Source organism: Nelumbo nucifera, chromosome 2 (assembly GCF_055504915.1).
Source record: "Nelumbo nucifera cultivar China Antique chromosome 2, China Antique-T2T, whole genome shotgun sequence".
Taxonomy (NCBI): domain Eukaryota; kingdom Viridiplantae; phylum Streptophyta; class Magnoliopsida; order Proteales; family Nelumbonaceae; genus Nelumbo; species Nelumbo nucifera.
The window spans coordinates 27,467,374-27,492,216 of NC_142650.1; the positions used below are offsets into that span (position 1 = coordinate 27,467,374).

At 38.3% G+C, this 24,843-nt stretch overlaps 1 protein-coding gene across 6 annotated transcripts in view; it reads left to right on the plus strand.

Annotated features, from left to right (window-relative positions):
• LOC104586164 (uncharacterized) overlaps positions 1-24,843 on the plus strand; it is a 196,209-nt gene that overhangs the window by 130,436 nt on the left and 40,930 nt on the right. For all 6 annotated transcript variants that reach the window (XR_016082976.1, XR_016082974.1, XR_016082975.1 and 3 more), the window contains exons 9-11: positions 14,303-14,378; positions 14,495-14,677; positions 16,014-16,174. Coding sequence is in view for 3 of the 6 variants with exons in the window: in XM_088899101.1 (XP_088755227.1) it covers positions 14,303-14,378; positions 14,495-14,677; positions 16,014-16,174 (420 nt within the window). In the remaining 3 variants the exon portion in view is untranslated. The remainder of the gene's footprint in view (positions 1-14,302; positions 14,379-14,494; positions 14,678-16,013; positions 16,175-24,843) is intronic.

Genomic DNA, 24,843 nt, shown 5'->3' on the forward strand with positions numbered 1-24,843 from the left:
TAGGGCTGCCGCACCTTCCTAATACTTGTAATAGGGATTGCGGCAGTCCTAAAACAAATAAATAACAGATGCCGCAGCTATCAGATTGTGTACCTCAGATTCGCAGCCCAGAGAAGAAGAAAAAAGGAGAGAGAACTTGAAGTTGCAGGATGGAAATCTTGAAGTCGCAGACTTCTTCTCCTTCGTTTATGGCTCTGATACCATGTTTTGACAGCTCTGTTTAAGTAGTTTGAACCAGTAGAGAGTAAGGGAGAAAGAAGAAGGAAGAAAAACAGTCGAATCTGATAGCTAAACCCTATCAGTTGACCATAATGTAGATTAGTCTCTAATTAGTTGTACAAAGACTAAACTTCCCCCACTTAAGTATGGGACAGGTAGTCTCTATTAGAACTGCCACATAAGCACATAACTTAACTAAATAAAATGACTAATTTACCCTTATTCGGTTAGCTCTAACAGAGACCTTCAGGAAGAAGTTTACATGGAACTTCCTCCAGGAGTGAACATCCCTGGGAGTGAAGGTTTGTCGTTTGGAGAAATCCCTTTATGGCCTTAAACAGTCCCCTCGATCTTGGTTTGACAGATTTAAGAAAGTTGTCTTAAAAATTGGCTTCTCACAATCACAAGTTAACCATACCCTATTTATTAGGAGAGCAAATGGAAAAATAACTATGTTGGTAGTATATGTCGATGATATTGTTATCGCAAGGGATGATATCTCTAGGATTGCTGAACTGAAGTCTTTCCTTGCTACTAAATTTGAAATTAAGGATCTTGGAAATCTCCGGTATTTCCTAGGGGTGGAGGTAGCAAGGTCAAAGAGGGGCATTTATATTTCTCAGAGGAAATATGCCCTTGATTTGCTTCATGAGGTAGGAAAATTGGATTGTAAACCAGTTGAAACTCCAATTGATCCCAATCATAAGCTGGGAGTTGATGATGGAGATGTCCTTCTTGACAAAGGTGTGTATCAGAGACTTGTCGGTCGCCTTCTCAACTTGTGTCTAACTAGACCAGATATATCATATTTTGTGAGTGTGGTCAGCCAATACATGCACAAGCCTAGATCATCTCATATGCAAGCAGTGAAAAGAATACTTGCCTATTTGAAGGGATGTCCAAGAAAGGGGATATTGTATTCTAATCATGGGCATTTGAAGGTAGAGGCCTATTCTAATGCTGACTGGGCAGGTTCTATTGATGATAGGCGGTCTACTTCTGGCTATTGTACTTTGGTGGGTGGTAATATTGTATCTTGGAGAAGTAAGAAGCAATCAGTTGTGGCTTGATCTAGTGCAGAGATAGAGTACAGAGCTATGGCACATGGAGTCTCAGAATTGTTGTGGCTGAAGAACTTGTTGACAAAAATGGGAATGCAAATTGATACTCCAATGATATTATATTGTGACAATCAAGCTGCCATAAACATAGCCCACAACCCTATTCAACATGATCGTACGAAGCATCATTAGAGAAAGAGTTACCAGTGGAGAGATTTGTCTACCTTATGTGAGGTCTGAAAACCAGTTGTCTGATTGTCTTACTAAAGGTGTTCCCAAATCAAAGCTCAACAACAATTTGAACAACTGGGCATGATAAATATCTATGCTCAGCTTGAGGGGGAGTGTTAAGAGTGTGAAGGCATTTCTGTCATTTTGTGATGTGTTTGGGTGCCTATTCAAGGGCACCTTTGTAATTTTGCTTGTGAAGAAAAAATGAAAAGTCTCTTGGTGTGAACAGTGCCACACCAAGCATCCTCAATTCTCTTCAACATCTCTAAACTTTACAACTCTTTTAACTATTGTTGTCCCAGCCACTTGACACCCGCATAGCAGCACCAATAGCTTCATTTAGGTAATAGAGACCTTCAGCCTCACAACCACTCCCAATCGTTCGTCTCATCAACCAGTCCTAGAACACACAATGAATGGGAAAGAAAGTCACACGACAATCCATATCTTTGGTAATTTTAGACAAAAACAGCAAATTAGTAGTAAAGGTAGGAACATGCAACAAGAGCCATCAGCAATTTTTACTGTCTTGGCTAGAAGAAGGATAATATGAGTTGAACAAGGAGGATACACTAGTCATATGTCCAAAGGCTCCTGAATCAATCACCTAGGAGCATGGGGAAGATGGGTGGATAACATTGAAGGCAGAAGCTATACCTATCTTTGGAAATGAGGAAGAAGCAAATGAAGACTGATTCAGCTGATCCATAACTCGGTTAAGAAGATCTACCTCCTCAACCGTAAAGTTAGGGAGACTGGAATTAGTAGTAGAAGTCTGTCCAGAATGGAGGGAAGCACCTAGAGTAGTATTCTTCTTACCACAATCAACAACATTTGAACTTGAAACATAGCCAGCACCATTAGGACCTTTATATGTCTTCTTATCCTTCCTTAGAGTAGTATTCTTCTTACCACAATCAACAACATTTGAACTTGAAACATAGCCAGCACCATTAGGACCTTTATATGTCTTCTTATCCTTCCTTAGAGCTGCTGGTTTGAGGTGGGGATACAAAATCCAGCATGTACCATTTGTATGTGTTACAGACTGTATAATTAAAATAGGAAGATGTTACAGACTGTATAATTAAAATAGGAAGTAAATACTAGGGAGATATGATGTTACAGACTGTATAACTAAAATAGGAAGTAAATACTAGGGAGATATGATTTACCTTGATTGTAGGACAGATTTGTAGGAATTTGATTAGTCTTCTTTCCTAATATATTCTTTCCTAACATAGAATTTGAAACTTGTATATATACATACAAGATTGATGAATAATACAACAAATTCTTCTTCTTCCTCTGTTTACTCTTATTTTACATGGCATCAGAGCATCTAGTCTCTGCCTGCCCTTTTGTTTTAAGTAAACAGTAGGTAGAGGAAAAATTCTGGGTGTTTCGGGTCACCTCCTTGGAGCAGTCAGAGCATCTAGTCTCTGCAAAGTCCGGCAGTCAGCAGCCCTGCGCGTGTGTCTGACGCACCACCTGAAGATTCTGCCACAGTCACGCGCGCCGGCATGTGGAGGCACATCTGTCGTCAGAAAGTTTTTTTTTGGTCGTTGTCTTTTGGCTCGCCTCGTCCTGTATAGCACATATTTGTGCTTTGTTACGTGCATATCCATTCCGGTGTTTTCAACAGGTGTGCTCTGTTGATTTTCGGTGTTCAAAATATTCTGTTTATTTGAATTTTGAGATTATGGCAGACAAGAAATCAGTAGTTATGTCGGATGCTATTCCAGTGATGTCAAAAATAACTGAGCATAAGCTTAATGGCTCTAATTATCTGGATTGGAGTAAAACTGTTCAACTATATTTGTTGAGTATTGCTATGGATAACCATTTGACTGATGACCCTCCTAATGATGACTCGAGAAAGTCTTGGTTGAGGGAGGATGCCCGTTTGTTCTTGCAGATACGCAACTCCATTGAAAGTGAGGTGGTTGGTTTAGTCACTCACTGTGGATTTGTTAAGGAATTAATGAACTATCTAGAGTTCTTGTACTTCGGAAAGGGGAATATTTCCCGCATTTATGATGTGTGCAAAGCCTTTTACAGGGCAGACAAAGGCGATAGATCTCTTACAAGCTATTTCATGGATTTCAAGAAAACATATGAAGAACTTAATATGTTGCTTCCGTTTAGTACTGATGTGACTGTTCAACAAGCTCAGTGAGAAAAGATGGCTGTTATGAGTTTTTTAGCTGGCCTACCTTCTGAATTTGAGACTGCTAAATCTCAGATTCTTTCTAGTTCAGAGATCTCTTCTCTACAAGATGCTTTCAGTAGGGTCCTTCGTACAGAATGTTCTCCACCTGTTCAGCCTGGTAGTGCCCTTGTCAGCCGCAATAATACATCTGAATCAGGGAGACAATAATACAAGAGTGGTAGTGGTAGGTCAAGTAACTATGACAAGAATACTAATACTCGTGGACAGGAGTTAGGAGAGATAGTGTGCCATTACTATCATAAGCCAGGACATATGAAGCGGGATTGCAGGAAATTGCAGAATAAGAAAACTCAGTCAGCCCATATTGCATCCACCACGGATACTTCTGAGAAGTCTGTTATGATATCTGCAGATGAATATGCCAAATTTGCTCAGTACCAAGAATCATTGAAACCTCAATCTACTCCTGTTACTGCCATCGTCGAGTCAGGTAAACCCAATACATGTCTTGTTTCCTCCTCTTCAAAATGGGTCATTGATTCTGGAGCTACAGATCATATGACAGGTAATTCAAGTCTGTTTTCTACCTTTCAGTCACATAAATCTACCTCTCCTGTTACTTTAGCAGATGGGTCAACATCTTGTGTTATTGGGTTTGGCACAATTAGTCCAACACCATCACTTCCTTTGTCATATGTTCTTAGTTTACCTCAGTTATCATTTAATTTAATTTCTGTTAGCAAACTCACTCGTACCCTTAATTGTTGTGTCTCATTTTTTCCTGATTATTGTTTATTTCAGGATCTTACGACGAAGAAGATTATTGGTAAGGGACATGAGTCTGGAGATCTCTACATCCTTGATACACAAGCTCCAAGATCCATAGCCTGTTCTGGAGTTGTAACCCCTTTTGAAGCACATTGTCGGTTGGGCCACCCCTCTCTCCATGTGTTAAAGCAAATTTGTCCTCAATTTCAGAATTTGTCGTCATTAAATTGTGAATTTTGTCAGTTTGCTAAACACCATCGTCTTAGTTCGAGTCCTAGAGTCAATAAACGAGCTAATGCTCCTTTTGAATTAGTTCATTCAGATGTTTGGGGTCCGTGTCCAGTTGAGTCCAAAACTGGGTTTAAGTATTTTGTTACTTTTGTTGAGGATTACTCTTGTATGACATGGTTATATTTAATGAAAAATCGTTCTGAGGTGTTTTCTCATTTTTCTGCTTTCTGTGTTGAAGTTAAAACTCAATTTAATGTTTCTGTACAAATATTGAGAAGTGATAATGCTAAGGAGTACTTGTCAGAATCCTTTCAAACTTACATGCTTCAGCATGGCATTCTTCATCAAACTTCTTGTGTAGATACACCATCTCAAAATGGGGTTTCTGAACGGAAAAATAGACACCTTCTTGAAACTGCAAGAGCTTTGTTATTTCAAATGAAGGTTCCTAAACCATTCTGGGCTGATGCAGTTTCCACAGCATGTTTTTTGATTAACCGTATGTCTTCATCTGTCCTTCAGGGTAAGACTCCTTATCATGTTTTGTTTCCAAATAAAACACTGTTTCCTATTGAGCCTAGGGTATTTGGGTGTACATGCTTTGTTCGGGATGTTCGTCCTCAGGTTACCAAACTAGATCCAAAATCTTTGAAGTGTGTTTTTCTTGGGTATTCTCGTGTTCAAAAAGGGTATAGATGTTATTGTCCTACTCTTCACAGATATCTTGTGTCAGGTGATGTTAATTTCCTAGAAGATACACCTTTCTTTCCATCTACTCCTCATTCAAGTCAGGGGGAGGATGATGATTTGTTAATCTATACTGTCACATCATCTGGTTCACATCCTATTGAATCTGCTCCTGCCAGGCCTAAGCCACCTACAGTACAGGTTTATTCTCGGCGACCAACCCCTCCGGATCCATGTCCTGCACCAGCTCCTTCGTCGGAAGATCCAGTCTCAACTGATCTTGTTCCTTCGTCATCAGAACTAGTCTCTAATGATGATCTTCCTATTGCTCTTCGTAAAGGTAAGCATAAGTGTACTTATCCAGTATCTTCATTTGTGTCTTATAATCATTTGTTGTCCTCTTCTTGTTTTTTTATTGCATCTCTTGATTCTATCTCTGTTCCTAAGACTGTTAAAGAAGCCTTTCTCACCCTGGATGGCGTAATGCTATGATTGAGGAGATGAATGCTTTAGAGGACAATGGTACTTGGACCTTGGTAAATTTACCTGCAAATAAGAAGGCTATTGGGTGTAAATGGGTGTTACAGTTAAAGTCAATCCTGATGGGTCCATTGCCCGATTGAAAGCCCGTCTTGTTGCTAAAGGATATGCTCAGACTTATGGAGTGGATTATTCTGATACCTTTTCTCTTGTCGCTAAACTTACTTCTGTCAGGTTGTTTATTTCTATGGCAGCTACTTATAATTGGCCCCTTCATCAGTTAGACATCAAGAATGCTTTTCTTCATGGGGATCTTCAAGAAGAAGTTTATATGGAGCAACCGCCTGGCTTTGTTGCTCAGGGGAAGTATGGGAAAGTTTGCTATCTTCATAAGTCTCTGTATGGGTTGAAGCAGAGTCCTCGCGCCTGGTTTGGAAAGTTTAGTCAGGCAGTCGAGAATTTTGGTATGAAGAAAAGTAAGTCTGATCATTCTGTTTTCTTCAAGCACTCTACTGCTGGCATCATTTTGTTAGTTGTGTATGTGGATGATATTGTCATTACAGGGAGTGATACTACAGGGATTTCATCCCTTAAATCCTTTCTCCACACTCAGTTTCATACCAAAGATTTGGGAATGTTGAAATACTTCTTAGGTGTTGAGGTAACAAGAAGCAAGAAGGGAATATTCTTATCTCAAAGGAAATATGTACTTGACTTGTTGTCTGAGACGGGAAAGTTGGGAGCTAAGCAATGTAGCACTCCAATGATTCCTAACTTGCAGCTCACAAAAGATGGTGAATTATTTGAAGATCCTGAGAGATATAGAAGATTGGTTGGAAAGTTGAATTATCTTACTGTAACTCGTCCAGATATTGCGTATTCAGTTAGTGTGGTGAGTCAGTACATGTCCTCTCCAACAGTTAATCACTGGACAGCTGTAGAACAAATTTTGTGCTACTTAAAAGGAGCACCTGGGTGAGGAATTTTGTATGGCAATCATGGTCATACTAGAATTGAATGTTTTTCAGATGCTGACTGGGCAGGATCCAAGGAAGATCGAAGGTCTACTTCAGGCTATTGTGTATTTGTTGGAGGGAATCTAGTTTCATGGAAAAGCAAGAAGCAGAATGTTGTCTCACGTTCGAGTGCAGAATCGGAATATAGAACTATGGCCAAGTCTGTGTGTGAAATAATGTGGATATATCAGCTTCTGACTGAAGTAGGTCTTAAAACTTCAATACCAGCCAAGTTGTGGTGTGATAACCAAGCTGCTCTTCACATTGCATCTAATCCTGTTTTTCATGAACAAACTAAGCATATCGAGATTGATTGCCATTTCGTTCATGAAAAGATTCAGCAAGGTTTGATTTCCACAGGTTATGTGAAAACAGGAGAACAACTGGGAGATATCTTCACGAAGGCTCTTAATGGGGTTAGGGTTGATTATCTTTGTAACAAGCTGGGCATGATTAATATCTATGCTCCAGCTTGAGGGGGAGTGTTACAGACTGTATAATTAAAATAGGAAGATGTTACAGACTGTATAATTAAAATAGGAAGTAAATACTAGGGAGAATGATGTTACAGACTGTATAACTAAAATAGGAAGTAAATACTAGGGAGATATGATTTACCTTGATTGTAGGACAGATTTGTAGGAATTTGATTAGTCTTCTTTCCTAATATATTCTTTCCTAACATAGAATTTGTAACTTGTATATATACATACGAGATTGATGAATAATACAACAAATCTTCTTCTTCCTCTGTTTACTCTTATTTTACAGTATGATTTTCTCCTCCACAGTGGGAACACTTCAAATCTTTCTTGTCTCCACTCTTATTTCTTTTACCCAAAGCTGAAACAAGGGCTAATTGTTCAGTTGGCTGAAACTGAACTTCACATCCCATCTCTTTTCTCCTCAACTTTTCATTCTTTATTAGGTATAAGACATGCTGAAGGTCAGGTAGTTCACTTCTCAAAACCTGAGAGAGAATGTTCTCATTAGAAGAATTCAGACCTGCAAGAAACTGGAAGATTCTCCCTTCTTCAACTTGTTTGTCGTGGTTCTCTTTATCCTTCGTACTCTCCCAGTCTAATATTAAGTAATGGTCGAATTCTTCCTACAGGCCTTTAAGGGTTGCAACTACGTTGCCACAGTGAGTTTTCCTTGACAAATGGCTGCAATGTCTTGATGTATCCTATATATCCTTGCAAAATTTTTCCTCGCCCATATGGTTTCAAAAGTTTATCCCATATCTTGTATGCAGTACCATAGTGTTGCATAGTCCTAGTAATCTTAGGTGTCATGGAATGGAGAATCCAAGACATCATAGTGGCATTCTCCCTACAACAAGTCTTGTATTCAGGGTATTCCTTCTTTGGTTCAACAATCTGGCCATTAATATACCCCTCCATTCCTCTACTGATTATGGCAAGTCTAGCTGAAATAGCCCACTCCGCATAGTTGTACTCATCCAACTTGATGTTGGTAATCTCTAGGGTAGGGTTTTCCAGATTGGGAAGGCCCTCCCCTGACCTTGTTTCCTTATAAGAGACCTCATGAGTAGAAGGCATCCTTATAATAGAAGTACACCTCCAACTCAAAGACACCAGCAGCACAAAACAGCACCCCAAACTGATTGTCTACCTTAAGAAGGCAAGAAACAGTCCCAACAACAAGTCTGATTGCGACTGTAATCAGTCTAGAAGTCTAGAACAACTGATGAAAGTCTAAAAAACAACTGTAAACATCCCAGGAATCAGTTCATACGAATTCTAGGTGCAGAGAATAGCAGAACATAGAGCTTCTTCACCTCCTAGTAGGTCTCCTGGAGTAGAATTTCACTGTCCAGTATCCGCCAAGGCCTCTCCTCCTGCTGTACAGTAACTAGACCTGGAACTCAGGTCTCTCTAGCAGTCCACAGACTGCTCTCTTTCTTCTTACCCTAATATGGCATAACTGAAGCTACTTAGGGTTCCCTTGGTCTCTTCTGCAAGGAAGAAACCCTAAGAATAAGATCTAGACTCCTTAGTGACTCACGAGCTGCTTAGGATTTCAGTAGAACAGAGTTCCAGAGAGAAGAGAAAAGGAAAGAAAAAACATATTTGAATCTTAAGTAGATTTTTGGCATCGATGCCATTGCTTCAGAGATGTTTTCTGAGAAAATGCTGCTATATGCATGAGGGTCTGTTGCACTGTTTTCTCAGAAAACGGCTCCTTTTTTTGTTTGGGATCAATGCTGCCACATAGGCTGTTTTCTGGGAAAACAGCACTTGTTTTGTTTGGTACCAGTGCTGTATAACCGTTTTCAGCATTGGTCTACATTATCCAACGCCCAAGATGATGCCACATCATTGCACTGCTGGCAGCAATAGGTTGTTTTCTGAGAGAACACTGAATTTGACGTTTCTTCAGACCACACTTTCCCGATTTCCAAGGCATGGCCTGGAGCAACGTTTTTCTGGAAAAAATGATGCCAAATAAGAGGCCATTTTCTTAAGCACCACTTTTTCTGACAAGGCACCGATGTGATGAAGTATTTTGAGCAAGAGAAGAGGAGAAATGAGAGAAGAAAAAAGGAGAAGAGAATAAGAAAATGGGGCCACAGTTCACTTCTGTCCAGCCCAGGATAGGATTTAAATGCAACTTAAAACATTAGAAAGAACAGAATTGTCCTTCATTAGGCGGGCTGTACATAAACAGTTTTAAGAGAAGAATAACTTGGGCCCAGTAGGCCCAAAAGGAAATAAGCTGAAATAAGAAATAGCCCAGCCCACACAACATTAAGACTTATAACATTAAGCAAGTTGGGCATTGTTGTTAGGACATCTGTTAGGCTGTTATTATTATCTTTTCTCTGTTAAAATCAGGAATACTACTGTAATTTTCCCTGTTCTTTAAACACCCTAATATATGAGAAAGGATTTAAATACCGATACGATACGTCCGATACGGGGCGTATCGTATCAGTATCGGTTAGTAACGGTATGGGATATGCCACGAATACAAGTGTATCCCGTCAATCGTTCGTATCAAACGGATACAAATGCATATCGGCCTGTATCACATTGTATCGGCCGATACGCAGTGATACGGGCCGATATGCGCTACGCCCATTCTCCATAAAAAAGCAAATGAAGTGATTCGAAGTCGAGTCACCTCACACGCGTTTAGAAATCACTGTATTTCCAAACCAATAAGCCACACTTCATTTTGTGATATAAAGTAAAATAAAATAAATTTTATTAACATTTTTCTGTTCACATGCAATTTAAATAAAAAACACATATTTCTATTTAGCAACTCTAACAAAAAATTAAAAAATAATACTTAAAAATAGTATTTTATAAACTAATAGAATAAATAATGTATCAAATCCACATTTATATAAAAAAGATAATTTTTAATATCAAAAAATTTATAAAGTAGAATATTAATAATAGAATAATTATATTAATACTTAAAATTTATAAATTTGCACATGATATAAATCTTAAAATTTTTAGATACTTTTATTAGTTATTAACTAATATTTTAATTTACATTAATAAGTAATAACAAAATTGTTGGATTGAAGTCTTTGTATGTATGAGTATTCGGCTGATAAGAGTTCTTATTAGCCTATACTTAAGTTTAAGTTGTCTTGTACTGGGCCTTTGTTAATGGGCCTAATCCTGTTTAATGTTTTAAGTTGTCTGGGTGTCCCATCACTAATCAGGGGCATTCTAGTAACTTCCTGTATCATTGTACTACACCATAATATAAATAATAGTACTGTCGACTGAGCAGGTGAGTTCGACATTCCTGCATCTCTTCTTCTTCTTCTTCTCTTTTCTGTTACTTCGGCTACAGTAATTTAGCTTTCAAAAATATTTATTATTTACAAAAAATAAAAATATTATATACAAAATATTGAAGAATATAATATTAAATTGAATCTTACAAATCCATTAATCTACATTTATTTCAAAAAATGATTTTTTATTTCATAAAATTTATATAAATAAAAATATTAATAATGGAATAATTATTTCAGTAATTAAAAATTATGAATTTGTTTATGATATGCATCTTAGAAATTTTAACAAATTTGATATACTTTAAGTTACGATTATATTTTTATAAATTATTAATTGATATTTTGATTTGCACTTGAAAATTTAATATTTAGTTGACTTTTTTCTTAATGATAAAAAATTAAAATAGTAAAATAAAAAATAATTGATATAATAATTAAAATATAATAGGTGCATTAGTGTCTTGGACTCTTGATTGATGCACTATAAATAAAATTATGCATCAATGTTCATTAATCGTAATTATATTTCTTCATATATATCCTTAATATTTACATTTTTTATGTATTTATATACTATTTTGTGATCATTTTGATCTTAAATATATTGTTATTAATATATTTATGAAACTTGTATGCATTTCCCTAGTGTATCCATGCGTTTCCATCTTTTTCATCTGTATCCATGCGTTTCCAAAGCGTATCCGATACGATACCCGATACCGATGCTTTAATCCTTGTATATGAGTCAGTGAGGGTGCCACTGACACTTTTTTTTTCTGGCAAATACTCTCTTTTTCTCTGTTGTTTCTTCTTCTCTCTTCTCCTCTTTACTTCCAGAGGCATGATTTGCATCTATACTCACTTTGAGGAGTTTAAAAATATGGACCATGTAGTTGTTTATGCAGCTTATTTTTCTTTTCTTTTAGTTGGCCATTATTTATTTGTTGGGATTTTAGTATTAATGGGCCTTTGAGGATTTTTTTTATCTTTTTATTGTTGCTGCCTAACCAGGGTTATTTTTGCAATAATTCCGGGTGTTGTACATCAGTTAGTATAAATTGTTAGAATGCTCGGTTAGGGGTATTTTGGTCATTCTGGTGTATCTTATTGAAAGTGAAATGTCTATTGTATCTGAGTTTAAGTTATGTGTCCCATCTTCTATGAGGGACAAAATTGTCTTTCTTGTAACTTAAGTTTTATGAATAAAAGTCAAGTGGGTCGGCTAGGAGAGTGACTTTTGAACATCCTCTCTTCTAGTCTGGCCGAACACTCTTCTCCTCCCCTTCTTCTTCTTTCTCTTTTCTTTCTTCTTCTTTCTTCTTCTCTACTTTAACCTAGAAACAACTAGGGCTTATTCACATGGTATCAGAGCATTAAGGTCTTTGTTCTTTTTCTTGCTGCTGTCTTCTTCCTGGGTTCGCTGCCAGCTTCACAGTAGGTTTCATCATCCTACAGCTGATCTGATTGAAGACTCGATAAAGGGCTGAAAAGGAGTTGTCGTTTTGAGGGCCTGGAGGTGAGAATGCCTCTGGCCGGTGCTGTGGTGGTCGTTGAAGTGGTATACTCACCATTTCTGAATTAATATAAGATGCCCGTGGTACACTCACCATTTCCTGCCCGGAAGCAGGAAATGCCTCTGGCCGGTGCTGGAGGTGAGAATGCCCCAACCTCTCTCTCTCTCTCTCTCTCTCGAGTAACAGGTATCTTATATTAATTCAGAAATGAAGTGTCAAATTTACACATTCAGTTCTCATTAGAATCCAAACCTTCTTTATACATTAACCATACAAATGAGTCCAAAGAAGTTGATCCTTAGATGCCCCTTGTTTGGCTAAGGTGTTGGCCAAACCATATTTGCAGTTTGGTTGATCCATCTGAAAGTGGCCTCCATTTCTCTTGTTAGTTTTTATTTCCCTAATTACCTGTCTATACACAGTCCTGCTGGGCTATTAATCATCCATCCCACTACCAACATAGAGTCCTCCTCAATCCCTTACTGTTCAATTACAGCAGTGCCATGATTTCTTCTGTCAATGAGTCTCATATCTTACTGGTCCTGAGAACAATGCCACAATTGAGCCATTTGAATCCCTGAAAATTCCCCTATCCCGAAAGACCATGGTTTCATTGGAACCTGTTACAGCTAGAGGGAGCCCACATTTCTTATGTCGTTACCTTCAAAGGAGATGAGATTACTTCCCATCCTCTAATGAAGTCATTCACTTTATAATCATTGAAGACCTTCATGGTTTTAACCCAACGAATTTACCTTCAGCTTAATGCCTTCTGTTATAGCTCCTAGCATTCTACTTTGCCCTTTAAAGATCCTATTATTGTTCTCTTCCCATATAATCCGTAAATTGCAACTCTTGTAGCTCGCCACATCATCTTACCTCTTCTTTTTTAAATCTTGGATTGAAGAAACTGGTATCATCCAAAGAATGTACCCATCTGCAACCAAAGAGAGAGCAAGAGTACTCTCAAACATAAGACATAAATAAACAGGAGACTAGTAAATTGGGTATAGTCTGACCACTAGCTTTGCACAAGATAAAAATACTGGGTGAAAGACAACTGTTAGGTCTCATTTTTAGGAGCATATCATGTGTTAATTTTCCCAAGCACCACCTCCCAACAAAAGGCATGTATCTTAGGAGACACTGGTCTCCACACCTCTTTCACTGGAACTGGGCAGCTGAAAAAGAAGAATGAAGTACACACTGAAAAAGGAAGCACAGGAAAACAATCCTCAAGAGGCTGACAATATCCTACTATCCATACAAGATGGATCCAAGCAAACCCTACCCAGAGAAGTAAGCAGATCCAATAAAGAAGAAAACTCCCCCTCCCCAAGTTCACTTCTAAATCCAAGGTCCCAAACCACCCCATTATAAGAGTTAACACAGAATTTGGAGGAAGAGAGGACATACAATGAAGGAAGCTTGTCCTTAAGACTCCCCATGCCACAGATGTTCCCAAAGTATATGTTTTTCTGCACTTCCTTGATTAATTTAATTGGAAGCTTGTTCTTAAGACTCCCCATGCCACAGATGTTCCCAAAGTATATGTTTTTCTGCACCTCCTTGATTAATTTAATTGAAGTTTTTGTTGATGAATCTGTACTCTCTATTCAACAAGTCCTTGGCGTGCAATATATTCTGTTTAACCACCTACTTCCTTATCTACCCAACATCTCTCAAACCAAAGAAAGGAATTTTGTTCACCTTTATATATGCAAGAAATTTGAAGCAAGAAAGAGGAACTGCAGTCTCTCCAATGATATGGTCAGTAGGCCTCTTGTTCACCCCGTTCTGTCCCCACCCGTGTCCTTATTAACCTCTAACTGATTAACCTAAATATTCAGAAGCCAAAAGAATGGAAAGCAAGAAATAAGAATCATACTCACTGTTGGATTAGCAATGAATGGATCTGTATGCTGATTAGTTATTATATTATCTACAAATGTGTTGTTTTATTTCAATCTGATGCATTAACTAGAATAGTAGAGTTTTCGTTTGTTTGATCCATTATTCTCATAAACAAGAACTTTGTGGTGTCAATCCAAAAATGACCTATGTGATCTATAATATTTATGAAAAAATCTTAACATCTTTATTATTGATATTTATGAACCTTTCCATGTTTCCAGACCAAAGTGGCCATCTTCTTCATTTGTTTCATCAGATGGATTAGTTACTGCGATGGCTTATCGCCTTCCAAATGTAGTATGTATTACATGTTCTGGGGATTCTTGCATCTAGTTGACAAATTTTACCAGTAACTGGACCTTTAGTCTTTAAAGCATGTAGTTGTTGAATTTGGTGACTGCAAAACTTTTCAGGTTATGGGAGACAGGTCAGGGAACATACGATGGTGGGATGTAACAACTGGGTTTTCTTCATCATTTAACACTCATAGAGAAGGAATTCGAAGGATCAAATTCTCACCTGTTGTTGCTGGAGATCGAACTAGAGGACGCATTGCTGTACTTTTTTATGACAACACATTTGCCATATTTGATCTTGTAAGTTTTAAGTGAAGTTTGTGTCATGTTTCCCATATATAACTTTTCACTTTATTGACCATATATATTTTGTTGTTTTAATTAGCTTATTCATGTGAGGAATCATATATTCTTACAGGTGCCCTATGATCACCTAGGGAGACCAACATTAGAAACTTCTGCTGGTGATAATTATAAGAAATCCAGCCTGCTCATCATCCAGAAAAAAGGACCCCTTCATGGGTTACCTATCAAACCACTAGGTTGCAAATGACCTGTAATTAAAATTATACAATAAATATAAAAATTATTAAAATCAATAAAGTTCTACAACATTATAGGTGATAACTAAGGCGAAAAATGTTCTACCCTAGGTTATCTTGTGCATTTCAAGAGGAAGAAGACAGAGGCATGGTGCCTCATCTAAATGCCCCACAGCCTAAAAGAATCAATATTAAATTATGGCCTGAATGTTTACACTTACAAGTCAATCTCTGTGGATTAATCTGTAAATATAAAATTTTAAGGGACTATATAGAAAATAAGAAAAATATGAAATAAAATATAATGTTACATCAGCAGCTATCCTCCATCTGTTTTACAATAGGAAATACTTCTAATTGTTCTTAATGTTTTGCTTTATTTGAGGAATTCATATCAATATTAGTAATAAAATAAGATTTTAATCAGAAAATTTGATGCAAACTATTAATTTAATATCCAAATGAAAACTTGTGAGACACTGGGACTATCAGTATATAAAGGACTACACAGAAATAAGAAAAGTATGAAAGTAAAAAAAAAAATCTACATTGGCAGCTATTGCCCTTCTGGTTTACAATGTGGAATACCTATAGTTGCACTTAATGTTTTCTATTATTTGATGAATAATATTAGTAAATAAATACATTTTTAATCACAAAAGATGAAGTAAACTATTATTTTTATATCTTACTGAAAACTTGTTGGACCATCTTGATTTATGGAAATCTGTCCAGGATGCCAAGCACCACTGGTCATGGCTCAGGGACACAGCAATAAATAGTATTTAGTTACATAAACAATTTAAAAATTATAGTGAAAAAAAGAAAAGTAAAGTGTTAAGTCCTGTTTGTCTTACTAGTGCAAGCACCCAAGTATTTTACCAGACAAGAAAATTACCGAGTGCAAATTGTCAGAACTTTGTCTAAGTTTCAGCATTCGAAATTTCCAAGTTTCCAGGTGTCCAGGTAACAGTGGATGTAGCATATTTTGGGGAGCAATAATATGTCTTGAAATTTATATTCAACTAAAGACGTTCTTCTCTTCCACACCTTTTTAGGAAAATTTAACTGGTTAGCTTGTTTTTTATTTGCAGGATTCACAAGATCCATTAGCCAATTCCCTTTTACAACCTCAATTTTCTGGAACCCTTGTAGTGGAACTTGATTGGTTGCCCTTGCAAACTGATAAAAATGAACCACTGGTATTATGCATTGCTGGAGCTGATAGTAGCTTTCGCCTTATTGAGGTTAATATGTATGTGACATAATCAATCATGAGTACTTTCATTCCTTTCTTTGGTACTTATATGAGAAAGTACATCAAAGTTTTATCATTTATCCTGTAATGAATGATGTTCTGACTAAAATATGGTTAATGGAAATTTACAGGCATTGGTATCTTATTAGTGATTTGTAAATCAAAGTTGTGTTTTAATATTCTTATATGGTTATTTTATGCCTAAAATTTGTTGTGTTTGCTGGAGAACAACAGCCAAAGAAGAAGAAGAAGAAGAAGAAGAAGAAGAAGAAGAAGAAGAAGAAGAAAAGAAGGAGATCTGAGAATGGCAGCTTGGTCACTTCAGCCGGCCCTATAATCTTATATAGATGTTTACAAAGTAATGTTACAAGAATGGACTAGAATGCCCCTGATTAGTGATGGGACACCTAGGCATAAAAAGAATAAAACAAGTTTAGGCCCAATAACTAAGAACTTAAAATATAAATAAGATTAACATAAACACTAAACCAATTGAGCCAACACTCCCCCTCAAGCTAAGCATGGATGTCAGTCATGTTTAGCTTGCCAAGTAAGTCTAAGAATTTCATTGAATCTAGTCCTTTTGTTAGCACATCTGCAATCTGCATCTCGGAAGGAGTATAAGGAATGCAGAGTTCCCCTGAGACTATCCTTTCTCTAACGAAGTATTGGTCAATCTCAATATGCTCCGTCCTATCATGTTGCACCGGGTTATTTGCAATGTTGATGGCAGCCATGTTGTCACAGTACAGCCTGAGAGGACACTCGACCCTTATCCCGAGCTCACCAAGAAGGGTCCTAAGCCACAATAGTTCAGCAACACCATGAGCCATAGCTCGATATTCAGCCTTTGCACTTGATCTATCAACTACATTCTGCTTTTTACTTCGCCATGTACCCAAATTCTCTCCAATGAATGTGCAATACCCAGAAGTAGACTTCTTGTCTCCAACAGAACCAGCCCAATCTGCATCAGTATACGCTTCAATTTCAATTTTGTTGTGTTTTTTTAACAGAATTCCTTTTCCTGGGCAAGTCTTCAAATACCTAAGAATCCTTTCCACTGCTCTCATATGAGGAATCTTTGGAGACTGCATGAACTGGCTGACAACATGTACAGCATAAGCAATATCTGGTCGAGTGAGAGACAGATATATCAATTTCCCTACCATTTTTTGGTATCTCTCTTTATCAAGGTAGTCCTCTCCAACTGATTCCTGTAGACAATGATTTTGTTCTATTGGAGTATCTGTTGGTCTACTCCCCATCATACCTGTCTCCTCTAGAAGATCAAGGACGTACTTCCGTTGACATATATAGATGCCCTCTTGTGACCTAGCAACTTCAATTCCAAGGAAGTATCTCAAATGGCCCAAGTCTTTGATCTCAAACTCAGATGCCAAGAACTCCTTCAATCTTTTTATCTCTTCTAGATCATTCCCTGTAATCACCATATCATCCACATAGACGATGAGTGTCGTAAGTCTGCTATCCTGTTTCCTTATGAACAAAGTATGATTTGCACCACTTTGAGTGTATCCCACTCTCTTCATGTCCCCATAGAGCTTCTCAAACCAAGCTCGAGGGGACTGCTTAAGACCATATAATGCTTCCCTCAGTCTACACACTTTCCCATCAAAACCATAACCTGGTGGAGGATCCATGAATACCTCTTCATGTAGATCGCCATTTAGGAAAGTGTTCTTCACATCCAACTGATGTAGCTCCCATGATAAGTTTGCAACTAATGACAATAGAACCCGGATTGTGTTGAGCTTTGCAACTGGATCAAAGGTCTCTTTGTAGTCAAATCCTTCCTTTTGAGTAAACCCCTTCACCACTAGTCTGGCCTTGTATCTTTCAATGGACCCGTCCTCCCTATGCTTCACAGTGAACACCCACTTGCATCCCACAGTGCTCTTCCCTTCTGGTAGATCCACTAATTCCCAAGTCCTGGCTTTCATTTCTTCATTCATAGCCTCTCTCGATCTTGGATCAGACACTGGCTCTGAGTACCTAGTAGGGACATGCACGGAAGAGAGAGCAGACACAAAGGAATAATAACGAGGAGATAAACGGGAGTAAAAACAAATTCAGCAATGGGGTGTCGGATAGTACAAGAACGGGTAGGCTTACGAAGAGCAATAGGGAGATCCAAATCAGAAGTATGAGTGATAAGATTACCTGGACTAGAATGCCCCTAATTAGTGATGGGACACCTAGACATAAAAGAATAAAACAAGTTTAGGCCCAATAACTAAGAACTTAAAACATAAATAAGACTAACATAAACACTAAACCAATTGAACCAACATGTTGCATTACACTCTTAGTGTACTTCCATTCATAGTTTTAAAAGGCTATAAGGCAAGGAGGTGAGGCATATGCCTTAAGACAAAGCAAGCCAAGTACTGCCTCACCCCTGTAGCTTCACAGATTACCTTAGAGGCCTACTTCCTAAATACTAAGAGGCATATGCCTTTGGCCTTTTGCCTCAAATTGGCAGAGGCATATGCGGATGCCTCTTATAGTATATTTTCTATCCAAAAATAGAAAAAAAAATTGCTTACCTCATTTTATCTTACCTACATAGATTTTTTGATAATTGAATAGTGCTTTTATTAATAAGATGAGAGAAACTGTTACAAGCAATCCAGGGAGAGGAACGAGGTGCAACCTCTACTTAAACAGAATTACAGATTAAGCAAAAAGAAACAAAGGAGAAAAGATTACAATGCATACCAGTACAAATTTTCCCTATTAACCCCTTGTTTAGCAAGAAAATCAGCGAAAGCATTTGCAGACCTTCCCACCCAGTGTAAACTAACAAACATGTTTCTTGTTAACCACTTGGCTTTCTTTAAGAGATCTCCCTGTAGCACCAAACCCCTAAATCCGAATTATCCAGCCAACCTGCAACAACTTTTGAGTCTCCTTCAATTATTAAATCTTCTACTCCAAGTCGATGTGCAATTTCAATACCTCACCTACATAGATATATTTTCTTTCTCCGTGATTGGGAATATTTATCTTGTACATGTTGAAATTGTTGATTAAAATCCATCAGTCTTCAATTTGTATTTGAAAGGAAGAGAGAATACTTCTTCATAAATCTGTAAATTGATGGCTCTCTTTGAATCTAAATGACTGCAGTTATCCATTTGATCCCTTTTATTATTCTGGTACTTCCTAATAATCGGAAAACAAGGGCTGGGAGATGCTAGATATCTGAAGAAAAAGTTGGTTAGCCACGAGTGTGGGGTTCCATACCCACACTCAGGCTCTAGTGTGTGTGGTTTCATACCCGCACCTAGTTGTTTCTAATTTCTTTTATTAGTAGTTTCTAATTTCTGTTATTAGAAGTTTCTAATTTCTGTTAAGTTGGGCTGGTTGGTCTTATTGTTTCTAATTTTTGTTTATTTCCTATTCTTGTAAGGATCCTAAAAGCTATAAATAAAGGAGTGTATGGGGCAACAGATTATTCACCACTGAACCCCTTCTTTCTGTTCTCCTCTCTTCACTCTCTGTCTCTCTCTCTCTCTCTTTTCTTCTCTTCAAACCTGTAATACAGTAAACAGTTCTTCTTCTTCTTTCAAGTTGGTATCAGAGCCTTAGATCTAGGGATTCTCATGTGGATTTAATTCAGCCGACCACATGAGAATTGTTTAGGGCTGAAAGTTCAGAAAGATCCTTATTTCGGCTGATTCTTGGAGGTTGCAAGAAGGCTTTAGCACCTGTCCTAAGATTGGAGAGAGCTTCTTGTAATCAGGAAGAATTAGGCAGGAATTGAGTGATCAAGATTGGAGGTGCCGATCAGTTTTTTTTTTCTTGGTTCTTCGATCAAGACTCAAGGTGCTGACAGTAATTGATTGATCAAGTTTTAAGATTGAAGGTAGCGATCCGTTTTCTGGGCTTTTTTTCTTCATAAAATAAGTACCTTTTCTTGAGATTGATACTCAAAAGGACTTTGTTATTCATTTAGAGAGGTACGGATAGAAAGTCTCAGGACTGATGTCAATCAGTCCAGGACTGATATCAATCCCAAGACAGTAGTTGACTGTAATCTAACTGCAAAATCATTGTCCTAGGTTGGCTGTTATCAGCCTTGAAATACAGATTTTTCTTGTCACGATAGTTTAAAGCCTCTTCTTAACTTAGAATGGAGTACAAGAACCAAGGGGAAGGTGCTTTTGGGACTGGTGGTTCAGGTAACATGACTGAAAACACCTTTCATATTACAACTGTTAAGTTTGATGGATCAAACTACTTGGAATGGGCCCAATCAGCCATGATGGCTATTGGGGGTAGAGGAAAATTGAACTTCTTGCTAGGGGATGTGAAGGAACCCTCCAAGGAGGACCCTACTTATGCTAGGTGGGTCCAAGAAAATTTTTTGGTGATGACATGGCTGTGCAACTCAATGCAGCCACACATCAGCCAAAACTACTTGTGGGCCAAAACAGCTAAGGAAATATGGGATGTTATGAAGGAAACATACTCTCAGCCTCTTAATGATTCTAGGGCTTATGAGCTAAAATGTGAGGTTAAAAATCTGAGGCAAGGAGAGAAGCAGGTCTCTGTTTACTTTTCAACCTTAAAATCCATGTGGCATGAAATTGACCAGCTTGAAACAATTGAGTAGGAGAGTTAGAAAGATGCACAAACATATAGAAAGCAAGTTGAGACTAATAGAGTTTTTGAGTTCCTAGCTGGTCTGAACTCTGAATATGACATTGTGAGACAATAGTTGTTGACAAGAGATAGTGTGACTTTATCACAAGTCTATTCCCTAGTGCATAGTGAAAAACTAGGAGAAAGGTTATGTTGCAGCAACAGCCCTCTGAATCAGCCTTGGTAGTAGTTAGACCTAAATCTGGGGGGGATAAGGAGAAGAAGGAAGCTAAGAAGGACTTTGTATGTGAACACTGCAAGAAACCTAAACATACTAAGGACACATGTTGGAAGTTGCACCCTCATCTAGTTCCAACAAAGCTCAGAAATAAGAAAGCGAATGCTAAGATGGCTATCAACACTAATAGTACAACTTCATCAAGCACAAGAGGCACTCCTCTAGATACCCTAGCTGCAGTCCGAGCTGCTCTGACTCAGCTAGAAAATGAATTTAGTAATTCAGCTCAGCCTACATCAGCTCAACAGCTTACTTCAGCCCTTGCTCATACAGGTACAAGAGCTACTGCTTGTCATGCTTTTGTCCAAAGTAATACTAGACCTTCCTGGGTAATAGATTCAGGTGCTTCAGATCATATGACCAGCATATCTACTCTATTTAGCACCTATTGTTTATCCTCTGGAGGAGACAAAGTTTCTATTGTTGATGGCTCTCTTGTACCAATTCTTGGCAAGGGAGACATCAGATTATCAGATACTATCACCCTATCCTCAGCTTTGCATGTTCCCAAGCTTAGTGCTAACTTACTTTCAGTTAGTAGTATTACTAAAAATCAAAACTGTTCGGTAACTTTTTTCCCTGATTAGCGTATTTTTTAGGATTTGGAAACAAAGAAGGTGATTGGGATTGGCCGTGAGATCAATGGAGTCTACTTGCTAGAACATTCACAGGGGGAGCAGAGTGAAGCAAGGAAATTGTTTGTTTCTCAGTCCTGTAGTAAGATTATGCTTTGGCACAACTGCTTAGGTTATTTATCTTTTGGGTCTTTAAAGAGTCTTTTTCCAAACTTGTTTGAGTCAGTAGAAGTGTCGGGTTAAAATGTGAAAGTTGTGAACTTGCAAAACATAGTAGATCATCTTATCCTTTAAGTAATAAAAGAAGCAACCTTTTGAGATTGTGCATACCGATGTTTGGGGGCTCCACCACACTCCCACCATGGGGGGTACAAATATTTCTTACTATTTGTTGATGACTATACCCGTTTTTCATGGGTCTATCTTATGCATTCTCGAGATGAGGTCCCCTCTCTGACCCAAGCTTTCCATCAGATGATCCTAACTCAATTTGATACCAAGATCAAGATTCTTAGATCTGATAATTCCAAGGAATACTTTGCAAAACCCTTGGCATCCTATCTCCTTGATCATGGGATCATTCATCAGAGCACCTATCCTCAAACACCTCAGCAAAACGGGGTTGCTGAGAGAAAAAACAGGCATATTTTAGAGGTAGCCAGAAGCATCATGCTCAACTTCAATGTTCCCATACACTTCTGGGGAGATGCAATCCGTACAGCCATATACCTCATTAAAAGGGTTCCTTCACGGGTCCTAAACATGCAAACCTCGTTCAGTCTTTTATATCCAGATAAGGACCTATTCACTATTCCCCTCAAAACTTTTGGGTGTACTTATTTTGTTCAAATCCTTAGACTAATTACTCTAAGTTTGATCCCAAAGCCACTAAGTGTATTTTCTTTGGGTATGTACAAAATCAAAAGGGGTATTGTTGTTATGAGCCAGTTTCAGGGAAGCGCTTTGTGTCCATGGATGTCACCTTTGAAGAAAACTGAAGAGAGTAAACCTTGAGAGTTCGGCAATGAGGGTTTGAGAGTGAGAGTTTCGAACCATACTCTCTCTCAGCACCCTAACACTGTTTTATTAAGATAGATTTGAATAATTACAAGGAGGCCCTTAGTTGGGCAAGAAATTACAAAGAACATAATATAGACAGGATGGGCCCAGAATAAGGCCCATTACAGAAAAACATAAATAATAAGAAAAGAATAAACAGCCTATGGGCTCTTCGGCCCATCTTCTCTAGACTCCCCCTCAAGCTGAGCATAGATGTCAATCATGCCAAGCTTGCTAGTATCATGCTGAAGTTTTGCCTTAGGAATGCCTTTGGTGAAAAAATCTGCCAACTGTCCATCAGATGTGATGAAAGGAAGACATACTTCACCCGAAGAGACCCTTTCCCTAATGAAATGTCGATCAACTTCAATATGCTTAGTTCTATCATGTTGCACTGGGTTGTGAGCAATGTTAATGGCAGCCAGATTATCACAGTACAACATCATTGGCTTGTCATGTTCAACCCCAAGTTCCTCCATCAATGATTTTAGCCATAATAATTCAGAAACTCCATGTGCCATGGCCCTGTATTCTGCTTCAGTGGAAGACCGAGCAACAACCGATTGTTTCTTGCTTCTCTAAGAAACAACATTACCAGCCACCAAGCTGCAATACCCAGAGGTAGATCTTCTGTCATCAATGTTTCTGGCCCAGTCAGCATCGGTGTAGGCTTCAAGTTTCATATGACCATGCTTGGCAAACAGAATTCCCTTTCCTGGGGAGCCCTTCAAATAACATAGGATTCGCTCTGTTGCTACCATATGAGTGTCTCGGGGAGCATGCATGAATTGGCTAATGCAACTGATTGCATATGCAATATCTGGCCAAGTCATGCATAGGTACAAAAGTTTCCCAAGAAGTCTCTGAAAAATTCATTTGTCTTCTAACAATGTCCCATTTGAGGCAGAGAGTTTATGACTCATATCAATAGGAGTAGCAACTGGTCTAGCACCCATCTTTCCAGTTTCAGAGAGCAAGTCAAGAACATACTTCCTTTGGGAGATAAGAATCCCATCCTTGGATCGAGCCACTTCTATGCCAAGGAAGTATCTCAATTCCCCCAAATCTTTAATCTCAAACTCTGTATGGAGAAAAGATTTTAGATCATGAATTCCTGAAGCATCATTACCAGTCACTACAATATCATCTACATACACAATGAGGTATACTGCCAGAGGTCCACTCCTCTTCACAAAAAGAGTATGATCGGACTGTGTTTGCACATAACCAAAGTTAACAAGTGCTGTTCTAAATCTCTCAAACCATGCTCTTGGGGACTGTTTTAGTCCATAAAGGGATTTCTTCAGCCTGCATACCTTTCCTTTCATATCAGTTCCATACATCCCTGGAGGAAGAGACATATAAACCTCCTCATGTAATTCACCATTCAGAAATGCATTCTTCACATCCAATTGATAAAGGGGCCAGTCAAAGTGAGCAGCTAAAGATAGAAGAACCCTCACAGATGTCATCTTGGCAACAGGTGCAAAGGTCTCTAGATAATCAATCCCATATGTCTGTGTATAGCCTTTTGCAACCAGCCTGGCCTTGTACCTTTCAATGGTGCCATCAGCTGGGTATTTGATAGTAAAGACCCACTTGCAACCAACTGGATCCTTCCCTTCAAGCAAATCCACCACTTCCCATGTATCATTCTTGTGTAGGGCATCGATTTCAGATCTCATAGCATCCCTCCATTCTGGAATCTTAAGAGCTTCTGACACAGACCTGGGAATAGGGTTAGAAGCAACAGAAGAGAGATAGGCAAAGTATGAAGGTGAAAGCAATCTGTAAGAAAGGTGCTTGGAAATGCAGTGTGCAGTGCACTTCCATTTTCCTTTCCTAACAACAATGAGAATATCAAGGTTAGGGAAGGATGACCCCAAAGGTGCTGAAACTGTACCTGTTGTCTCATCTGTGACTGGAAGTGTATGAGGCACATGTATTGTAGGAGAAACAACTTGCACATTTCTGGATCTTTGCCTTTGACACACCTTGGGATTGAGGATAGGACGAGGAGGTAGAGGTTGAAGAGTACTGGGACAGGGAGAATAGAACGACTGATCCACCCTTGATACATTTGAAGGAGAAGCAGGCACATCAAAAGACTCAACTGGGACAGG